The 19,353-nt window shown below is 41.8% G+C and overlaps 1 protein-coding gene and 4 non-coding genes across 9 annotated transcripts in view; 1 reads left to right on the plus strand and 4 right to left on the minus strand.

Annotated features, from left to right (window-relative positions):
- Positions 1-887: 887 nt before the first annotated feature.
- On the plus strand, positions 888-959 carry trnap-cgg (transfer RNA proline (anticodon CGG)). The gene has a single exon. It is a non-coding gene; the product is annotated as a tRNA-Pro (tRNA).
- Positions 960-3,712: 2,753 nt separating this feature from the next.
- Positions 3,713-19,353, minus strand: part of abr (ABR activator of RhoGEF and GTPase) — a 147,552-nt gene continuing 131,911 nt past the window's right edge. For 4 of the 5 annotated variants that reach the window (XM_069665755.1, XM_069665764.1, XM_069665772.1 and 1 more), the window contains 7 exons: positions 10,329-10,388; positions 9,937-10,046; positions 9,657-9,796; positions 8,983-9,117; positions 8,715-8,820; positions 7,735-7,888; positions 3,713-5,251 (listed from right to left, as the gene is read on the minus strand). In XM_069665755.1, coding sequence (XP_069521856.1) covers positions 5,162-5,251; positions 7,735-7,888; positions 8,715-8,820; positions 8,983-9,117; positions 9,657-9,796; positions 9,937-10,046; positions 10,329-10,388 — 795 coding nt within the window. In that variant the 3' untranslated portion in view covers positions 3,713-5,161. The remainder of the gene's footprint in view (positions 5,252-7,734; positions 7,889-8,714; positions 8,821-8,982; positions 9,118-9,656; positions 9,797-9,936; positions 10,047-10,328; positions 10,389-19,353) is intronic. The other variant, XM_069665789.1, reaches the window with a different exon arrangement.
- trnav-aac (transfer RNA valine (anticodon AAC)) lies at positions 8,319-8,391 on the minus strand. The gene has a single exon. It is a non-coding gene; the product is annotated as a tRNA-Val (tRNA).
- On the minus strand, positions 10,744-10,816 carry trnav-aac (transfer RNA valine (anticodon AAC)). Its single transcript has one exon. It is a non-coding gene; the product is annotated as a tRNA-Val (tRNA).
- Positions 14,091-14,163, minus strand: trnav-aac (transfer RNA valine (anticodon AAC)). Its single transcript has one exon. It is a non-coding gene; the product is annotated as a tRNA-Val (tRNA).

Genomic DNA, 19,353 nt, shown 5'->3' on the forward strand with positions numbered 1-19,353 from the left:
TAGTAGCTTCAGTGAAGACGTAAAGCTGTCTCTCTCTCTCGTTTGATTTCTGCACGGACAACATTATACTACCATGTGAATATGGCTCTTTAAATCCTGCTAGCATGTGAAACTCATGCTTGAAGTAGCAGACATGTATTATTTTAATTTATTTATTTTCATTTACAAATAAAGACACTTCCATCACAAACTGGGGCGTAAAATAAACCAAAAATACAGGACATAAAGGTTTTGACACTCAAAATTTTCTTGTGGAGACCCCCCCCGACCCCCCAACGTACAAACACACACTATATTTCCTTACCAGTATGGAAGTATTCATTATTATTATTGTTAAATTATAATAGTTCTGTGTAAAAGTTATAATAAGCATTGTTGTAAAAACTATTTAGCCTAATTGTATTTTCTTTATTTGATTTGACAGACGTTCAAAATGTATAAATGTGCGGTTCTGAATCATAACGCAGGTCAGACATTATGATGTTCCGGACCTTTGCTGGAGAAAGAATTCTATAACTGGACCTTTTTCAAGTTTAACTGAGTATCCCTGGTTGAGGCATATGGTTCTTGCTTTGGGTGTGAGAGGTCACCAGTTCAAATCCCAGATGAGCCCTCAGTACTCACAAGAGAACTTGTAATATACGTCACAGGTGCATTTATGCAGAGGGATACAAAAGTGCCGAGTCTGCAAATGCCTGCACAACTTCCTGGTTCAAGCCACATATCAAAATGTAGGTTGTGTAACTTTATTTGTTACATCTTCAGCAACAAGTCCAGACTTTCTTACCCACCTGTGAAACTGAGAGACTTCATTAAACTGGAACTAATTGACTTTGTATTTTAGTTAACATTGTGATTTGCAGGTTCAGGTCAGGTCAGGTTTATGTGGCTCGTTGGTCTAGGGGTATGATTCTCGCTTCGGGTGCGAGAGGTCCCGGGTTCAAATCCCGGACGAGCCCTCAGAAGTGAGTGTAGTGACCTTACAGTATGTCTCCTGTGTTCGTTTATGAAGCTAGAGACAAAAAATGTGTTCACAACGCTCTGATCTATCTCCTCATTCTGGAAAAGGCAGGCTTTCTGGTGAAAGTTATGTCAAGTTGATCCTGCTATCGGATTCCGGTGTTGGTTGAAGGTTGCTCAGACTGTGCAACTATACAGCTCAGACTACACAATGTGTTATATACAAAGCAGAGCTGTACTTATGCCATAAACTTTTTGTATTGAAAGAAAGCCACTTACACTAAAGTATGGCACAAGGTGGTTGATTCATGTGGAATTCACAATATGTTCTTACTTTCAGAAGGTGCGCCTATGACACAGATTTGATTTGAATCCTGGATGAGGAAAGGTCTTACAACATACCTTTCATGTACACAAAAAACATGCATTACACAGTTTTCAAAATGTACGAGACAAACACGGCCCACAGCAGAGTGACTTTTTCAGATATTTTGGTTGCTTTTTAATGAGCCAGTCTGAACATGAAACAGACAAAGGATTTTTTTCCTTCGTATTGGCAGGGTGATAAATAAATAAAAAAGATATCTGAATCATGGGATCACGGTAATATTAACCCAAACAACTTTCTTTCAGCTGATTTTCTACAAATGGAAAGTAGTCTTAAATGTTCCATAGTTTGTGTATCATGAAGTTATTTAAGTGTAACGCATGCATGGGTGCGACGCGTCATAGCCATGATAATGTTTGTCTGTTTTCTGTTGTGTGCCTTATTTGTGTATAATTTGCTTGTGTCTGTATTTGCAGCAAATTTTCTTAATGAAGCAAACATGTTGTGTCATTATGTAAATGATTTCTAAATGTATTCTATTTTCTCTTTCTGTATTTGTTTTTATTTAAAATGTGGTTGCAGTGTGTTGATCTCTCAAGGTCACCGTAGATTCTAGTCTTTTATATACTGTATGAACTCAAGCACCCACGGTTGTAGGAAACCGGCCTTCTCCACCAGAAATCTAGCTGTGTGAACCATAATCCTCTTAACCTTTCACAGCCATTAAGGAAACCTGGTGATGTGATTTATATAATGCTAATAAATGATGTGACTTTAGAAAGCTGGCGGTAACCAGATTACCTAAGTGCATATAAACACACTGATTGTTTCTCGAGGCCATTAAGCCCTCACGCTCGCCGTCCCGACAGCTTCTCTTTCTATTAAACGGAAAAAGGAGCAGTGAAGAACCAGCGAACTTCGGCCCAATGTTTACATAGCGCTTCTGTCTGAGCGCCAGCGGCTTCTTTCAATTGTTCTCAACAATGTAAGCAGAAATCACACACATCTAAGAGATGAAGAAAACCCTTGGTGTAGTTTATGTGGGTGATAAAAGCATTCAATCTGAATATACAGATCGCAGCAGGTTCGCTCTCTTGCCCTAAATATTTCAACCTTCCAGTGAGTTTATTTCACACCAATGCAGTTAATCACACTAATGAAAAGTGAACACAGTCACTTTCAACATTTTGTACTATTGACCACTAGGGGGAGCAATAAGCTAAGATCTGAAATTTGAAATGTGTAAACGTGGTTCAGTCTCTCAGGCTAAAGTTTGAGATGATGTCGATCTTATGGATCATATGAAAAAAGCTTTTTCTAGGAAGGCAATTACAAAGAAACGGCTTAAGCCCGTCTGGTATGATGTAATTCATCTTTATTAAGTAACGGCATTCTTGAATTGAAAGAAAGAGAGAAACTTTAGGAGTGTAAAATATTTGTTTAAATCTGTTTGTGTAAGTTATATACACCTGTGTCTGTGTGTGTGTGTGTGTGTGTGTATACGTGTATCTCCCTTCTTAATGAGGGACTTTTGTATGATCTATAACTATAATGTAAAAAGCTGGATGAAAAAGATGGGTCACTCTGTAAGTTATCTAACCCCCCTGGTTCTCAACTGGTGGGTCGGGGCCCTAAAGTGGATCACAGAACTGTTTTCCGTGGGTCGTGGACGTGTGCTTGAAAAAAAAAAAAGTTGTGACAAAAAGTCGATGCTGCGCTTTTATTTTGAAGAACATGGGGATCCTTCGAGGTGCGTGCAGCAGTAGTGTAGTTTAGTCACACTCCATGTATCCACTTATTGGTTATCCCAGCTACAGTTACATTCCTGAAACTTGATGAGCCCTTCAGTAGTTGCATTTATGCTGCACTTTTTCAGTTTATTTCTGATGCTAATTTAATGAATTGTGTTCTTCTTCTGTCCTGCTGCCTGCTTGTCATGTTGGTTGACTTTTACACCGTTGTGTTTTGTGATGTTGACATACTGTGATGTTTCGTCCTGTCTCAGGTCCAAACTGCACAAATTTTTATTAAATAAATTAGACTGTTTAAAAAATGTTAGTCGCTACTCGTCATTAAGGAGGTGGTGGTGGGTCCTCAGGCTAGACCAGTTGAGATCTAACCAGTGATGACTGTGTGAGCGTCTGTTACTATATGATTCCAAATCAAGTTAAAAATAGATTAAAGAAAAAGCATTAATAGAAGAATAAAATCTTATATCTGCTGCAAGTATTTCCCAAAGGCTGAAGATGCCATAAAGCACATTACATTACCACACTTACAACAGGTTGATTGTTATGCATGTTGTATGTTGAAAAGTTATGACACAGCAGTTTATTATGTCATTGATCAGCTGTTATCAGAAAGACAGCATCAGTGATGTTTGTTGGATCTGAACACAGACGGACACACGGTGAGAGTGTTTTGGTAACTTTTATTTTACTAAAAAAGGGGGAAAAGTTCACATTAACATTTAGCCTCAATATTACAGTATATTGAAATTCTTCTCAAAGGAAGTAAAATACAACATTTTTTATTTTATTTTAATCTTATATTAAAAATATCAAATAGTACTCATCTAGCAGTGCTTACAGTATTTTAAGATATGTCGCAGGCTTGATAGCAGAAAGGTTGGCTTTGTACTGAGCAGTTTGAACAAGGGCCTTGCAGAGACGACCGACCTTTGTGTTACCCGGCCTGGTTTGATTGACAAGCTGAACATGCAATGAGGGCAACTACACAAATCATCCTATAGATTATACTGGTGCAGTAAGACACTTGGAACAGGCTTGCAATAAAACAACAAGAAAAAAAGCAGAATGTTCCATTCGTTGTGTTTTTTTCCCAACCGCCCTCATGTCGCTGAGTGCCTTTCCTCCTCTAAAAAGTGATCTGAAATTAAATGGCAGAATTTCTGGTGATCTTTTCAGTACAGCTTACCAACCATGGACATGGTGAGTGAGAAAATAAGACTAAAAATAACATCACTACCTGAATAAACTTCAAAAAACAGACTTCTTAGAGCATTTCTCTAGTTGCACAAAACTGTACAGGCACACATATTATATATATTCAAAATAAATAGGGCTAATTTGGCCAAGACTCACTGGGGAGGGCGGTTCTCTCTCGTTTGTCAGCACAGAGAGACACATAACCAGCCTTTATTAGGGTGGCTTTCCAGCCACTTCTAAACCTCACAAGTTCTCATAGTCCCTTAAAACACACAAACACACACACACTTTCTCACTCGCTCGCTCACTCAAGTACATCCACATTGTCACTTACACACCCGGCCTCCACCACGCACATGCACAAAGCCAGACGGACTGAAAAACAAAACAAAACAGCTGTTAAACATAATTTTTAAACATGTAAATGCCATTTTTTCTGGAAAACAAAGCAGGAGTTTGAGTTGACTGGTTTCTTAGATCGTCGCACCAGTGTCCAAAAAAGGAGTCAATAGATGACACCACAACACCCACGGTGAGATCCTGAGCCACTGCGCCAGGCTGTGGCCTCCAGACGCCTCTGATCTCTCCCGTCGTGGTCCCAGAACGTCTTGTCGTCTTTTTGGCGGGAGGCGGGGGACGGGCGGCTCTGCTCGCCTAACATTACAAACGGGACATCACACGTGACTACTAGACGACCAGGAATTCTCCTTCACCACCTCCCTACGTGCTCGGCTCCATCTCTTTTCAGGACAGGGGCGGTGAGGTGGTTTGGTTTGGGGGTGCAGACAGGAGGGACGGTGGGGGGAGGGGGGCTGTACAGTCGAGATGAGCTGCCTGCTGGGAGACGAGGTGAGGCAGGAGGAGATTTGTTTGGAGTCTCTCACTCCCTCCTCTCCGGATGCTGCCCTGAGGGAGGTGGTGGTGATTAAACATCAGTGGAAAAGTAGAGCGTGTTGCGCTTCAGTTCAGCAAAGGAGATGGGAGGATGCTGCAGGTAATAGAGCAGCACCTGGACCTAGGAGAGAGCAAACAGGTTTGTTAGATGAGAAAACTTACAGTGTTTTAATTCACTCACCTACAGCTTGATTTTAAAAGTAGCTCCTGTTAGTGTAAATGACCACCGGGAACGTTCTCTGGTTTACTTTAACACTGAAGGAAGGTTTTTAATGATCTGTAAAAGATTCGTCTTTGAATGTGATTTATAAGCACATTTCTTTTTTACTCAAACTGGACATTAGAGGATCTCATAACCTCTGAAAGTGTAAGACCATGGTTCTCAACTGGTGGGTCGGGACCCAAAAGTGGGTCGCGGAGCTTGAAAATAAAAAGTTGAGGCAAAAAGTCTTTGCTGTGCTTTTATTTTGAAAGATATGACGTGCATGCAGTAGTAGTGTAGTTTATTCACACTCCATGTATCCTCTGGTTGGGTAATCCGGGCTACAGTTACGTTTACATTCTTGAAACTTGATGAGCCCGACAGTAGCTGCATTATGTTGCACTTTTTTAGGTTATTTCTCTTGAAGAAAGGCTGTTCATTGAATACATTGCACTGCCACCTGCTGGTCATTTTGGTTGCGTTGTGTGAAGCTAACGTACTCTGATGTCTCATTCAGTCTCAGGTCCAAGCTGCAGCATTTTTCATTAAATACTTTTGAATGGTTACATCTTTTTTTAGAAATTTAGGTGGTGATTTGTCATAAAGGAGGTGGTGATGGGTCCTGAGGCTAGATCAGTTGAGAACCGCTGCTGTAAGACACACTACTTAATAAATATTTAAATATGCACATGGTATATGTCCAGACTGACAAGGCTAAGATATGAATTTGAGAAGGAATAAGAGTAATAAAAAAATAATATCCCCTCAGGATTAATAAAGTATGTCTTCTTCTTCTTCTACAATCACTAACTCCTGATGTAATGCAACAAGTGTAGTTCTAACTTCAGCATGAAAATGTCTTGAAAGTACTTTTTAAAGAAACAGATGCACTTATTATTGGTAAACAGTTTTATTCCACAGGGTCACTTTGATTGTTTATCGTGTTTTTCTCCTTTAAAAAGCCACATGATGAGAACCAGACGGGGATATTTTCTCATGCTTTGTCAGATAAGATCAGATTTAAGATATAAGAACTTCATTAATCCTGAAGGAAATTAACGTGCCAGATAGCTCCAGAAAAGAAAGTACAAAAAAACAACTCAAATATAAGTGAAAATATAAAATATAAAGCGAATGGGTTTATGCAAAAGAGACTAAAAGAAAAACAACGTTACAATAGTCTTCTATAAAAGTAGGCAGGAAGTAATGGAGGCAGTTAAATTGACATTAAAGTTTGTTGTCCTTATAGATCAGCACAGAATGGTTGATGCCTGAATGAGATGGATGGATGATGGATGGTTGGTTTTGTGGCAGACAGAAGAACTATTTTACTTTCAGTTAATATTTAAGTCAGTTTTGCTTGCTGATTTCTCCTTTGAGGTTTCGCTGCTGACTAAAGAAGCTCTACAGGACGTCTTACATCACTCTCTGTAGTTATTGCTTTGTTAATCGCTGCTACAATTTCCCTACAGGTTATGTCTAACTCCTGCTTCAGTTCCTTATTTCACTGTGACTAATCTGGTGAAATAAAGTTTAAAAACAACAACATTTTTTCAACGACTCATTAAACATGTAGGACAAGTCCTGGCAATCACTTAACTGTATTTTTGGAGGTTGTATAAATTTGCTTTATTAAAACAGGTTGATCAGTCTAATGTCCCCCATTGCACTGCTCCACAAATTTCCCCTAATCTCCCTTTTAATCAGTTATGTCTGGAAACGTCAGGCATATGTCTGGGAAACTTAATTTGATTGACCTGGATAGTGGATATGGTTTCCTGCTGCAAGGAGCTTACCAGCACAAACTGTTTCTAGCGGGAAACATACTTTACAATATGTATTTTATTACATATAAGTCTGAGAGCCTGAGGACTAAATCACATTCTGTAAAACACTGTTTCTTTCTCTGTCCGAATGCTGGATGGACTCTTATCAAATGAGGGAGAATCCATCACTCGTGTCTTCGTATGAGATTAAATTCAGCATATGAAGGTGGAAGCATCTTTTTGTTTACTTATTAGAATAAACATTTAGAATATAAAATACAAACACTAAGCTTCAGACGGTTAAGACAGTTCCCTACATGTGCAGCCGCCCCTTTTATGATTATTTACTCTGGATGTTTATTCTGCCAAGAAAAGACATTTGTGCACAGGAAACTTGTCTCTTAGTAGACATGAAGGGATGGCCTGCAGCCTAAATACAGCTGGGAGAGTAGACTGCAGTGACACGGGTCACTTAGCGATGTGGGAGTAAAATTCATCTGGAAAACACGCACAGCAGCCGAGGGAATACTCGTGTACACACCAGTCTACCATCCGCACACGCAAACAGTGTTACGTCTACTCACTTTCTGTCAGTAAGATCGTGTGGGGAAAGCCAAAGGGACAGTGTGGACGTACCTGAGCCATGACGTCGTGTGACCAGATGTCAGAGGCTGAGGTGATGTGCTGTCCCTTCGTGCTCTCTGATTCTGAGGGCCTGAGCAGAGTGGGGCCAAACACGGTGGCCAGGTTGTGGAGGGACATCTTGTTGATGGGCTCCTTCTCAGCCACCCTGCAAGAACACACAGACAGGGGTGTCATTACAAGGCAGCCATTCACAAAGTAGGCACAAAGTACAAGAGTACAAGTGCAGGAAAAACATGACTAAATGTGCATTCACACAGAAACCCTCTCACTCTCTTCTTTCTCAAGGCCATCGAACAGAACTGTCGTTTTCTTCCTCCCCTTCCTCTTTCTGTTCATCTGTTCCTTCTTCGTTTTATTTTGTTTCCTTGTTTGTTTGATTTCTGCTTCGGTAACGTCTGATCTTTTTGTGGCTGTTTTTATTGTTCTAAAACTCCATGTTTTGTATGCGTTGTGCTGTGTGTGACTTATATTGTCTTCACATTTTCTCACAATAAAAAGCAATCTGAACAGAACAGAACTTCAACACTTGTTTACAGAAGAAGCTAAATAAAGAAGCAGGGGGGAAAAAAACGTGCTGTTCCCGCCCAGTTTCGAACTGAGGACCTTTCGCGTGTTAGGCGAACGTGATAACCACTACACTACGGGAACTGGCTGACAGCTGCTCTCCCCCACCACGCAAACACAGTCTTAGAGCATGTGTTGTGAAATCCTTCCTGACAATCACAAGAATTCTGTCAACACATCACACACAGGTCAAAGACAGCTACAAGTGATAAAGTTTAAAGGTGAGAAGAAGGGACATTTAAATGTGCATAATTACCGCTATTAATTTAAACATTCATGCATTACAAAAGTACTGGATTTCTTTTTCTAAAGGACCAAGAGATTCGGTTACTTTTTTACTGACTGGTGGCCTAACAGTGATCCGCAGGTGTCTCTGAGAGTTATTCTGCGTGTGTGCGTGTGCTTACCGTTTGAGGTGCTCCAGCAGAGTGAGGAAGGTCATGAGGTTGGGGTCAGGCAGGGAGCGCAGGAGGTGCATCATGCAGTTCTCCTTGGCTGCTGGGTCTGAGAGCGCTGCGAGGGAGAGAAAAAAAGATGTCAGATCAGATTATGGTGAGACAGGTTTTTATCTTAAGCCCCTTTTCCTCTTCCAGCTGGGTGAATTCAACTCCCTTGTTAAAGTCTCTAACAACCTGCTGATGACAACACACACTTCTTGGACTAAAGGTCGCTAACCTATGCCCTCCATGAAGGCTGGGTAGAGGCGGTCGGTGAGCAGAGGCTCTGGCAGCTCCCTGAAGTACAACTTCAGTGTTCCCGCGATGGCGTTGATGTCCATGTCACTCAACATCACCAGGATATCTTTGGTATCTACAGGTCAAAAACAAAGACTGATTAGACACCTGAACACACAACATTACTACAATGTAACAATAACACATCTGTCTCCGGAGTGATGTCATCTCTCAATAACCCCACGCCTAGACGGGGACAGATGCAGCTGCTGCTTCTGCCAGTTGTTTCAGGCAAGACCCACAAACCTCTCGCTGACAGATTGTGAGAGCAAATGCCTCGATAACAAGAACTTGAGGGCTGCAGGAAAGTATTTACATCTAAAACTATGTACATCTTAAACATCTGAACATGCAGCCTTTACACACACGCTTACTTTGTAGGGACAAAGTCTGTGAAAGCTTAATGACTGATGTGGCATTATATTATTCAGCTGGATAGAACGTGAATTGTTAAGTCTCAAAAATCTAAGAAGAGGATTTTACACATATGTATGTTTCTAGTGTTTGCAGCACATCAGTTCTGTGCTCTGTATTGGAACTATGAAGAAAAACGTTTATTTAAATCTAACTGAATTTGTACAAATCCATTGTTGTTGTGAGTGAGTGGAGTCTTACTGGTGTCGAATGCTAATTTGAGGGCCTGGATGTCCGTGGCCACCCCTGAGATCCTGTAGATTCCCACTTCATCAATCCCTCTCTTCTCCACCTCCTCAATGCACTGGCGGACAATGTAAGGCACCTTGGAGCGCTCGCGCCTGAGGACATAAACAGCACCTGTGTTATTTCTCTGATGATGTGAGTGAAGATGTATTCATGTACCACTGTGGGCATGAAAACATTGGAGAGAAATTGTGTTCGTAGCTCAAATAGAAATCAATAACAGGACCACACTTACTTTGTCACCACATTGATTTTGACTCCAAACACCCCGCTCTGTTTTTTGGACGGCGTTCTCTTCAGGCTGAGGTCCCGACTTGTAAACTTCATGGAGAATTCCACTTTGATCTGATGAACAAACAACACCACTTAAAGTAAACTGCATTTCCTCCATGAAAACTGAATCTAACTTTTGAGCCTTAATGAAACACTTTCTGTGTTTTGACATAGAACAAAAAAACCTTAGAACTTTCTTTAGGACAGAACGCAACATTTTTTTTAATTTCACTTTAGACTTAAAACTAAACTGCATTCGTAAACTAACAGTTAAGCTAACAATTAAACACAACACACTTCATCACAATAATGACAGGATATACCCTGCATGTCATAATCTAAGTTGTGTCTTACCCCGTTCATCTCAATGACGTCCATGTGCCAGTTCTTGGACTGCACCGTCTGAGGATCCAGCTGAGAGACACAACAGAGACAGAGAGATTGGGTGATTACTTAGATGAAGACACATGACGTGAGTCACACAAGGCTGAACTAAAGAAGAGACTGATGAATCAAATCACAAGATAATAGTTGTCACATTTTAAAATGATGATGTCACAAAATTGCACAAAGAATATGTTGAAAAGTCCCTCAAAATATTTAAACAGCATCTCCTCATTTTAAATTCAGTTACAATTTTGAACAAAGATTCTGACGTTTAGAACTTTTTATCCACATTTGAGCTTTTAGAAATGAAAGTAGCTTTGACACTTGTTGCTTTATAAAGGAAGCAAAAACAGTTGAAGGTGCAAGGGGAGTAAAAATGTGCTGTTCCCGCCCAGTTTCGAACTGAGGACCTTTCGCGTGTTAGGCGAACGTGATAACCACTACACTACGGGAACTGGCTGACAGCTGCTCTCCCCCACCACGCAAACACAGTCTCAGAGTATGTATTGCGAAATCACAAGTATTCTGTCAACACAACACACACAGGCCAAAAGATAGCTACATGTGACAAAGTTTAAAGGTGAGAAGAAGGTGAAGGAAAAGCACTTTGAAACTGTGATTAATGGTCACTACGTCCAGAGTTCACCTTTAAGCTGCTGTCAGCCAGATCAAAGCTGCTTTACAACAACACAGTCTCTCAGCCTACTTGGGAAAAGTTTCCCCAATTTGCCCTTGGCAGCCTCTTTGGGGACCAACCAGGGCTCCAGTTTGGCTCAGACACTTTGGCCTACTTCCCCGCACACATTCTCAAGGTCTGGATCACAGGTCCCATGATGCCCTCTGAGACACGAGAGATGGCGGCCTGTTGTTGTTCTGAGGTCTTTCGCAGATTGTGCCCACTGTGTGAGGCCACACCAGCTAATGTCTTTTTTATAGGCGTCTGCGCTACGCAGTTATCTCATTACTACAATGCATAGTGATGTGCTCAACTCAGAGGAACATAATGATGGTTGAGTGAGCACAGGGGCAGCACACTTCTCTTATTGTCAGCATTAGGCTGCAACCATTAAAAGTTCTCAGTGAGCGTATTTCATTACCTCGTAAAAAGGCCATTTGGCATCAGTTTCACGCATTCCTATTATCGTTAGAGCCTGTTTTCCCAGCAGGCTTTGGGTTTGAGACGGGGGACAGGTAATCACTCCAGTCGGGTCTTACACAGCTACTGCCAAGAAGAGAAGCGGGCAAAGATCCAGGACTGGCTGCAGACGCCTCCTGTGACCCCAAGCAGACTCAGCTGAAGAAACAAAAACTGTTTCCTTCCTATTACGCTCTGCTAATTTCTTATAAACCTGATTAAAAATGAATGTGCTGCAAGAGGATCCTTTACAGGCAGCGGTTACACTCATTGACCCCTCCAGACACTGCATCCTCAACTGTGCTCTTTTTATCATAAACTACTTGAACTGGTTTCCCCTCCCGTTCCCTTTCCTGGGAAATGTAATGGTTTAAAGGGAAGACTGCAACCAGTGTGACTAAGGAGCCCTGGACAACCCAGACTTGGTTTATACTAAATAAAACACTCATTATTAGGAACAAAATGTCAGGAGAAGGTTTTCGTGATTAAAGTTGTTGGGTATTAACTGTTATCGGGAGTGAGTCCGGTTGGCTGGTTTTAACAAAGCAGACAGAGGATTTAAGATTTAATCCTGAGTGACGGCTCAGACAGGGAGCTGGCAGGAAGAGGGCAGCAGGTAGCAGCTTCTGGAGAGGCAAAGGTAATGCAGTCCAGATTAGTCAGTTAAAAACAAATACAAAGAAATAAAGCTAACTGAATGTAGCCAATTAAGATCTGAAAATCAACAGTATGGACATTTTTATTCTTATTGCCTATTTTTTCTATCTTATTCTATTTAAGTCTTTTACTTATTTTATTCTAGTTCTGTGTTAATTGTTCTGCACCAAAACCACCAAAACAAATTCCTTGTATGTGTAAACCTACTTGGCAATAAACCTGATTCTGATTCTGGTAGGAACGGACACAATGAGAGTTTTAAAGAAGATTCAATAAATAAATATAAGGAACCTATTTTAAAGAAGAGCCAGATCGATACATTGGATGGCCAATATTATCAGGCCGATATGAACCTATCACTGATATATATTGGTATCGGCATAAATATTTTCCAGTGTTCACTGAATTAACTTTTTTATAGAATTAAGTAGTAGGTATGCAGGATATTATCGGCATGTTATCTGTATCTGCAGATTATGGCCTAAAAATGAAATATCAGCACGGGCCGATTTGTCATTTTTCTTCTGATATTTTCAGCCGATAAAACAACACTTTAATTATGAGAAAATGTTACACACAAATAAATATGGCATTTTGTACATAGCCTAAGTTTAAGTAGTTTTCTTATATCGCCCAGTGAATGTGTACATTTTAAAAAGCACTGTACTGTTATTTCTGCATCTGTCAGTGGGCCACTACAGTAAGAGTAGGCATGATATCAATTCAACTACAGGGGGGACTTGGTGTTCTCTGGAATCAGGTGGAAAAAAACATGTGCCGAATATATCAGTGTTGAAATCGGCAAAATGCGTTCAGCATCAGAATAGCTTATATCGGCAAAAAATCCAATATCGTGCATCCCTAATCAGTCCATTTTCCCTGCTATAAAATTGGTATCGGCCTCAAAAAAACCATATCGGCCTGGCTTTATTTCAAAGCCTTAGTTTACTGCCTTTAAAGCCTTCCCAGACCTTTTAAGGAGCTGGATAAAGCAAACCAGCAAAGCTTTACTTCCTTTTATCTCTTTTCAAAAAGATGACAGGCACAAGGACCAATTTCCGGTCTTAGGAATGCTGGAAGGGGAATTTAAGCAGATGAACATTTACTATGTGCACATTCATGCACATGTTTAGGAACAGATAAAAGACAAAAAGTATGTGATCTTTGTTATTTAGAGACATCCTCAGTGTGATATGGTTTTGATTAGGATCGCATCACTCTGTCCTTATTTAGAATACAATGAAAATGTGTGTGTGTTTGAAGGACTGATCAATTTAACAGAGCGTGTTGCTCTGTTACATGTGAACTCATCGTTCTGTAAGCAGCTCTCTGAGTGTGTACAAGGTTTGGGGCTCAGCTGGTTACCGTGCAGCCCATTTACTTTCTCTCCAACCTGCGCACGGCCTACTAACCCTGAGCCCTGTTTGCTCTCACACACATATATTATCTCTTCGCTTTTTGGTGGGCTCGAGCAGGAAAAGTAAGTCAGAATGCAACAGGAGGCATGTGGCTGCCATGTGATGTAGCTAACCTGTAGGCCCTACAGAAAATTGATGATTGATTTCAGTATCTCTTTCCTGCCTCTGGTTGGAGACGCTGAACACAGGCAGAAATATTATGACTGGATCCAGGATGGACATACAGCCTGTTCTCTGCATGACTGATCTACAGCGACAGAACAAAGCAGATAAGATGAGGCCGGCTACTCTGCTGCCACATGGAGAACAGGCAGTCGATTCATGCATCAAAGAGAAACACTAGCTCAACTTTTTGACAATAAATGACTATTGGAGGAAATTTGACAGACAAATCTGGAGGTTTGAGTATCCTCGTAAAATGTGGCAAAAAAATAGTCATTTTTCACACATAAACCAAGGCTAACTTTAAGCCCAAAGCAAAATATAACACCTGTTGTCTTCTAAAACAAAGAAAACTGCTGTTCCCGCCCGGTTTCGAACCGAGGACCTTTCGCGTGTTAGGCGAACGTGATAACCACTACACTACGGGAACTGGCTGCCTACCTCTCTCCCCCTGTTCTGCTAAGAGATAATCCTGCCCTCCTTCGAGAGCATGTGACATGTGAGTCGAGCTCCTGCAGCCTGCATGAGACTGACAGCAACAACAGGCTGACACAGCGGGACGGTCAGAGGTCTGTGGCCCTCTGGAGCTGTTTACATTTCCTACAAAACACACAGGAGGCTTCAGAGACATGCAGCACTGCAGCAGGAGAACTATAAATACCCTGAATAATGATTAGTCAGAAAAAAACAGGGAACATGTTCTGCCAGGAGGAGGCCATGCAAGAATAGAGTGCTATGCAAACATGCTTCCCTCAGTGGTATCTGTCAGAATACTTAAAAATACACTCCTTAAAAATCCAGTGAAAACGAAGTGTTCAACCTGGTAAACATCTCCATGTGGTGTTCTTCATGTGCTACAAGACATATCAGGGACAACATGAGCAGTCGTCTCCATGGCTGGGCCTGTCTGCTTTTAAACTGCAGTGCACCAAGGACAACACGTTTTCAGATTGGCAGGTTTGAGACGTCACAAACCTAAGGAGCCAATCCTGTTAATGGAAGGAGTCACGCTATGCATATCATTATGTGTAACCTATGGCAACCACTTAACTTTAACGTTACTACTCCTAATTGCTACATTTCAAGCGAGCTAAGTTTCAACAAGTTGCCACTAAACGACAGCAGAGACGTGTTTTGTTTTTGCGACGGAGGGGGCGGATGTACATTTGCATAGTGGGCGGGGCCTATGCAGATTCATGAATTTTTAATGAGGGAGAAGGAGGAAATGCTATGTGGGGATTTTTACAAGGTAATTAAAACGCATTTTGCAGAAAAAAACACATCAGATACAATTTATTATTTCAAGCAGAGTATTTTATAAGTCTTAAAACACGACTGGAGCTGGTCTAAAATGTTACCCAGATTTTACCACTGGGTTTCAATCACGTGCGTGGTTTGGATACTTGTTTGTTCTGCACACACACGACTTTATTTTTATAAACACACTCGTGCTCATTATGTAGTTCTTAAACAAAAAAGATTGAAGTAAGTGTGTTCTGAAATAGCAAAAGACATTGTGCCAAACAGTCAGTTGGTGAAGTGATGTTTAAAGCCGAGAATAATTAAATCCCTCCACGCTTCATTAGCCCACGGTTCCTTTGCTGCAGAGTTGGTTCATGCTGGCGACAATATTCAAAACACAAGTTGATCTTTTGATATGCTAAATTAATGAATTTATGTTTAAGTTCTCCTTTGTGTTTCCATTGCTGTTTTCCATTGCTGCTCTGCGGCTGATTAAATATTCATTCAGCGGCTGAAAGCTTTTTATTAGTTCTTTAATTAGAACGTAGCTCCGACTGCACGCCTCCTTGGTTTAAGCAGGATTACAGGAAATGTTTGAGCCCCCTTTCCCCCCCGCTAACACATCAAGCTGCTGAATATATTTGCTTCACAGAGTACACGCAGCGCGACTATTTTTAGACATTTGCACCGCATAAACATTATGTTTATATGTGCATCCGTGACAGCGAGCTTTTTACTTAACAGCTGCTGATGTCAACCCGGCCATGTGAGGTCTCTGACTCGGTTGCCATGTTGCCTTCGTCCCTCACTTCCTTGTTTGAGCCAATCGGCGAAGGTTTCAGCCGGTGCAGCGTTGTGATTTGCAGAGTAGTCTTGCATCTCTGCAGGCAATGTGTGACTCTAACAGGGCCTGTAAACAGCAACACACAGGCGCGTACTGCACTCGTGCAACACAACCCTGCCTGCAGCTTGCACACAGAATCATGAGTTATCCCACACAAGCAGACGAGCAGGACAGAGAGAAATATCCCTTCAATGAAGTTTAAACGCTTCTTTCATTTTTTCCCTCAACACACTTGAAAAACATGAATTCAGGAACGCCCTCCGCTGCTTCCTAAGACTTTAACGAACCAATAACTGTCAGCTCCAATTCCAGCTCTTATATAAAACCCACATGGTGAAGTCACAGATGCAAACACTGCTTTGTTCCATTTTCAGACGTTCTGATTTAATCTAACACAGCAGTGACAAAGCTCACATGTGCTATCAAGAGACCGCGATCTCAGTCACTTTCTTGTTCTCTGATGAGCCCTCATGTTTGTCTTGGGCAGATCTACAGCGATGTTGTTCACTCGTCGGCCCTCTGGGGACATTGCGTAGTCGCGGGCTAGCTCATTACCTCGCTATTCAGGATACATTTGTAATCTTTACCTATAAGAGCGTGTACCATTACGTAAAGCCATTAGATCATCTCTCTGTGTGTTTACACTGGAGTCTGCAAACTGACTGAGGAAGTATGATGTGTCAGTGTTGAAGCGAGTGCCAGGTCGATGATCAGATGGCTCTCACTTCAGCTCTGATGTAACATTCACCAGCTTGTTTGGAGAGAGAGTTATGATTGCTAAATCGGGCCGCTTCCACAAGTTACAAAAGAGCATTTTCTGCCTAGTTTGGACATTTTATCTGAGAGAAATCTTTCAGAAAAATGCAGAAAATCAACTCCGGCAAAACAAGTCATTCACTTTCAGATAAATGCATCACGTTCCCTGAATGTGAGCAGTAACTCTGAGTAATCCTCCTGCCCTAACAACCTTCCCCTCATTACCCAATTCCAGACTACACTACTGTTAAATGTGATGAACATACCAGAATCCCACACCTCCTTATTCTCACCACATAATTACATGATTAATGCCATGTTGTCACCCTGCTGAGATCAAAGCCACCCCGCGCACGGCCTGCTGTACAGCCAGGAGCGATGAGTCTGGGCTCATCCCAGAGGGGGTCATTGTGGGTATCAACCTGAGAATGTTTTACTGACCTGCCGCTCCCCTCCTGGAGCTCATTAACCAATAGCAGACCCCGCGCACGGGGGATGGATTGGGGCCAATAAAGGGCTATGCCCCGCGGTGGGGACAGACGGAGATTTATGTGGCCTATATAAAAGGCCATTAGGGGACTAGCTAGCATTTTAGGCACTCAGGAGGGATGAAACTCTAATATCTCATCTGCACTAATCAACAGACTCAAATGGAAGTGCATAATTTGGTATGTGGGCTAAAATGCAGCGGGGGCGAGGGGTTGGATGAGTGTGGCGGAGGGCAGATGATAATGGTTGGATGTGATTCTCCTCCACGGCTTAGCAGAAAGTACAGCTCCATTGTTCTCGCCACTAAGCTGCTGGAACTCCACAAAGAAAATCAAACCAAACCTTCCCAGCGAACAGGTCATCAGCCAGAAGAACACGATGTTAATCACACAGCCCCAAATCCCAGACTACCACGAGTACAGCCTAATCATCATTTGTTCTTTTGCTGCGACACACAACATACATTATGTCTGGTTCTAGTCCAATTAGTGTTCCCAGCCAGCTTCACATCTCATCACACCGTGTCTTAATTAGGTGCTGCTTTAGGCTGAAGGAGGGAAGACAATTCCCCCCGTGTGCTTCCATACCCTCATGCATCCTCCAACATCCACATTCCTCTGAATACACGGTGAATAACATGATGCATGCGGCAGATGCAGACAAACAGGCAAAGCAATATGCCCTGGAGGCTGCTCTCCCTGCACCCCCAATAATTATTTTACAACACTGAGAGTCGCCCCTCCTCATTATGGTCCCTGGATGTTTTTAGAGAGTTAAACTGTAATTATTTTATGATCGATAACACACAATACAAAGACACATTTTTAATTAGGTTTTAAAGTAATAATCTTGAAGATTTTCATGTAAATAAATGTCTGTTAAGTCTATCTATCGAATGAGGTAACACAATGGTGATTGAGTCTATGGCCCACTGATGAAAGCCTTTGCATTTGCAGTATATAGTATTATTACAGACTGGGTGTCTGTGGTGACTTTCGTGGAAAAGATCACAAGCGGCGCCCAGTTAGTGACACGTTTTCCATCAGCCAGCAGTGGTTGGTCTGCCAGAGAGGGTAGGCGGAGCTAAGCGGCTGCTTTTCCGCTCTCTGCAAGTGTTGCGAGTAAACAGTAATCTACTATGGCTGAACAAACAAAGAAAAGATGGATGACTACAGATACAACTTCAACAATAAGTGAAAATCCAAAGAAAAAGAAACAAACTTGACACTCAGATGAAGCAAACAGTCTAAAAAGGAAAGCGACCGTCAGCCAGGAAAATGCAATTGCAATGCAATTACAACCGGAGCCAACTGTGAACGTCACACATGCAGCACTGTCTGGATATCTGGGAAGTGTGCTCCCGCAATTACCGTTTATCACCATAGGTGCCGCCAAAGAGAACAAAACAGAACAGGAAAATAGAGCCAAGGGTGAGGTTAAAATCTACTTGAAACATTATCTTCAGATCTCTATCAGATTAGAGAAAAAAGGAAGTTATCATAAACTGTTTTACAAAACTATATGGAATACAAAAACCCGCACGCAGCCCGTCATTCTACTGTTTCAGATGATTTCACAGCATCACCCATCACTCTCCACCCACATAAAGAGGCAGACAGGCGCAGCAAGGGGAGCATAAAGAGAGAACTGTAGAGGAGCTGATAGCATCAAAAGGCAACAGAGCGCAGAAAAAACTGCAACACAAGTTTACTCATAAGACCAGGCATTCAACATAGATGAAAGGATGAATGGGACTTCACAGAGCAGTTAGTGACCGGGGGTTTCTGCACAGGCTGAGAGTTTGGGGCCGGATCACATGCCGATAACGGCTAAGTTGACACATTTAAACACTAATAAACAGAAACCTCCTTTGTCTCATTCTTTGACATGAGGACATGTGTACGGAGAGGAACTCATGAATCAGTACAGGTCCTGCAGGTCAATGCAGTAAAGTCTGGGCTTAGTGTGTAATCCCTGTTTCATCCTGCTCAGTATCAGCAGTGGTCAGCCGTCCTCAGGCCTCTGTTGAATAATGGAAAGCTCTGAAGCATAGGTCAGGCCAACTCTCTGCTCAGAATCTTTGTGCTGAACCTGTTTGTTATGCACACAAATTACAGCTCAAACTGCTGGCGATGCACTCGCGATGAAGATGAGGAGGGCTGCTGAATAAACATGTGCAAACATAGAGGGAAATAACAAAATGAGTCATAGATTCAGCTGCATGTGCAGAGCTACGCATAGAAGCAGAACAGGCCCATATGCTTCTTTATCGTTCACATACAAAAAGCA

This window comes from Semicossyphus pulcher, unplaced genomic scaffold (genome assembly GCF_022749685.1).
Source record: "Semicossyphus pulcher isolate SPU_LCO1_2020_fin unplaced genomic scaffold, fSemPul1.0.p SCAF_10, whole genome shotgun sequence".
NCBI classification, from domain to species: Eukaryota; Metazoa; Chordata; class Actinopteri; order Labriformes; family Labridae; genus Semicossyphus; species Semicossyphus pulcher.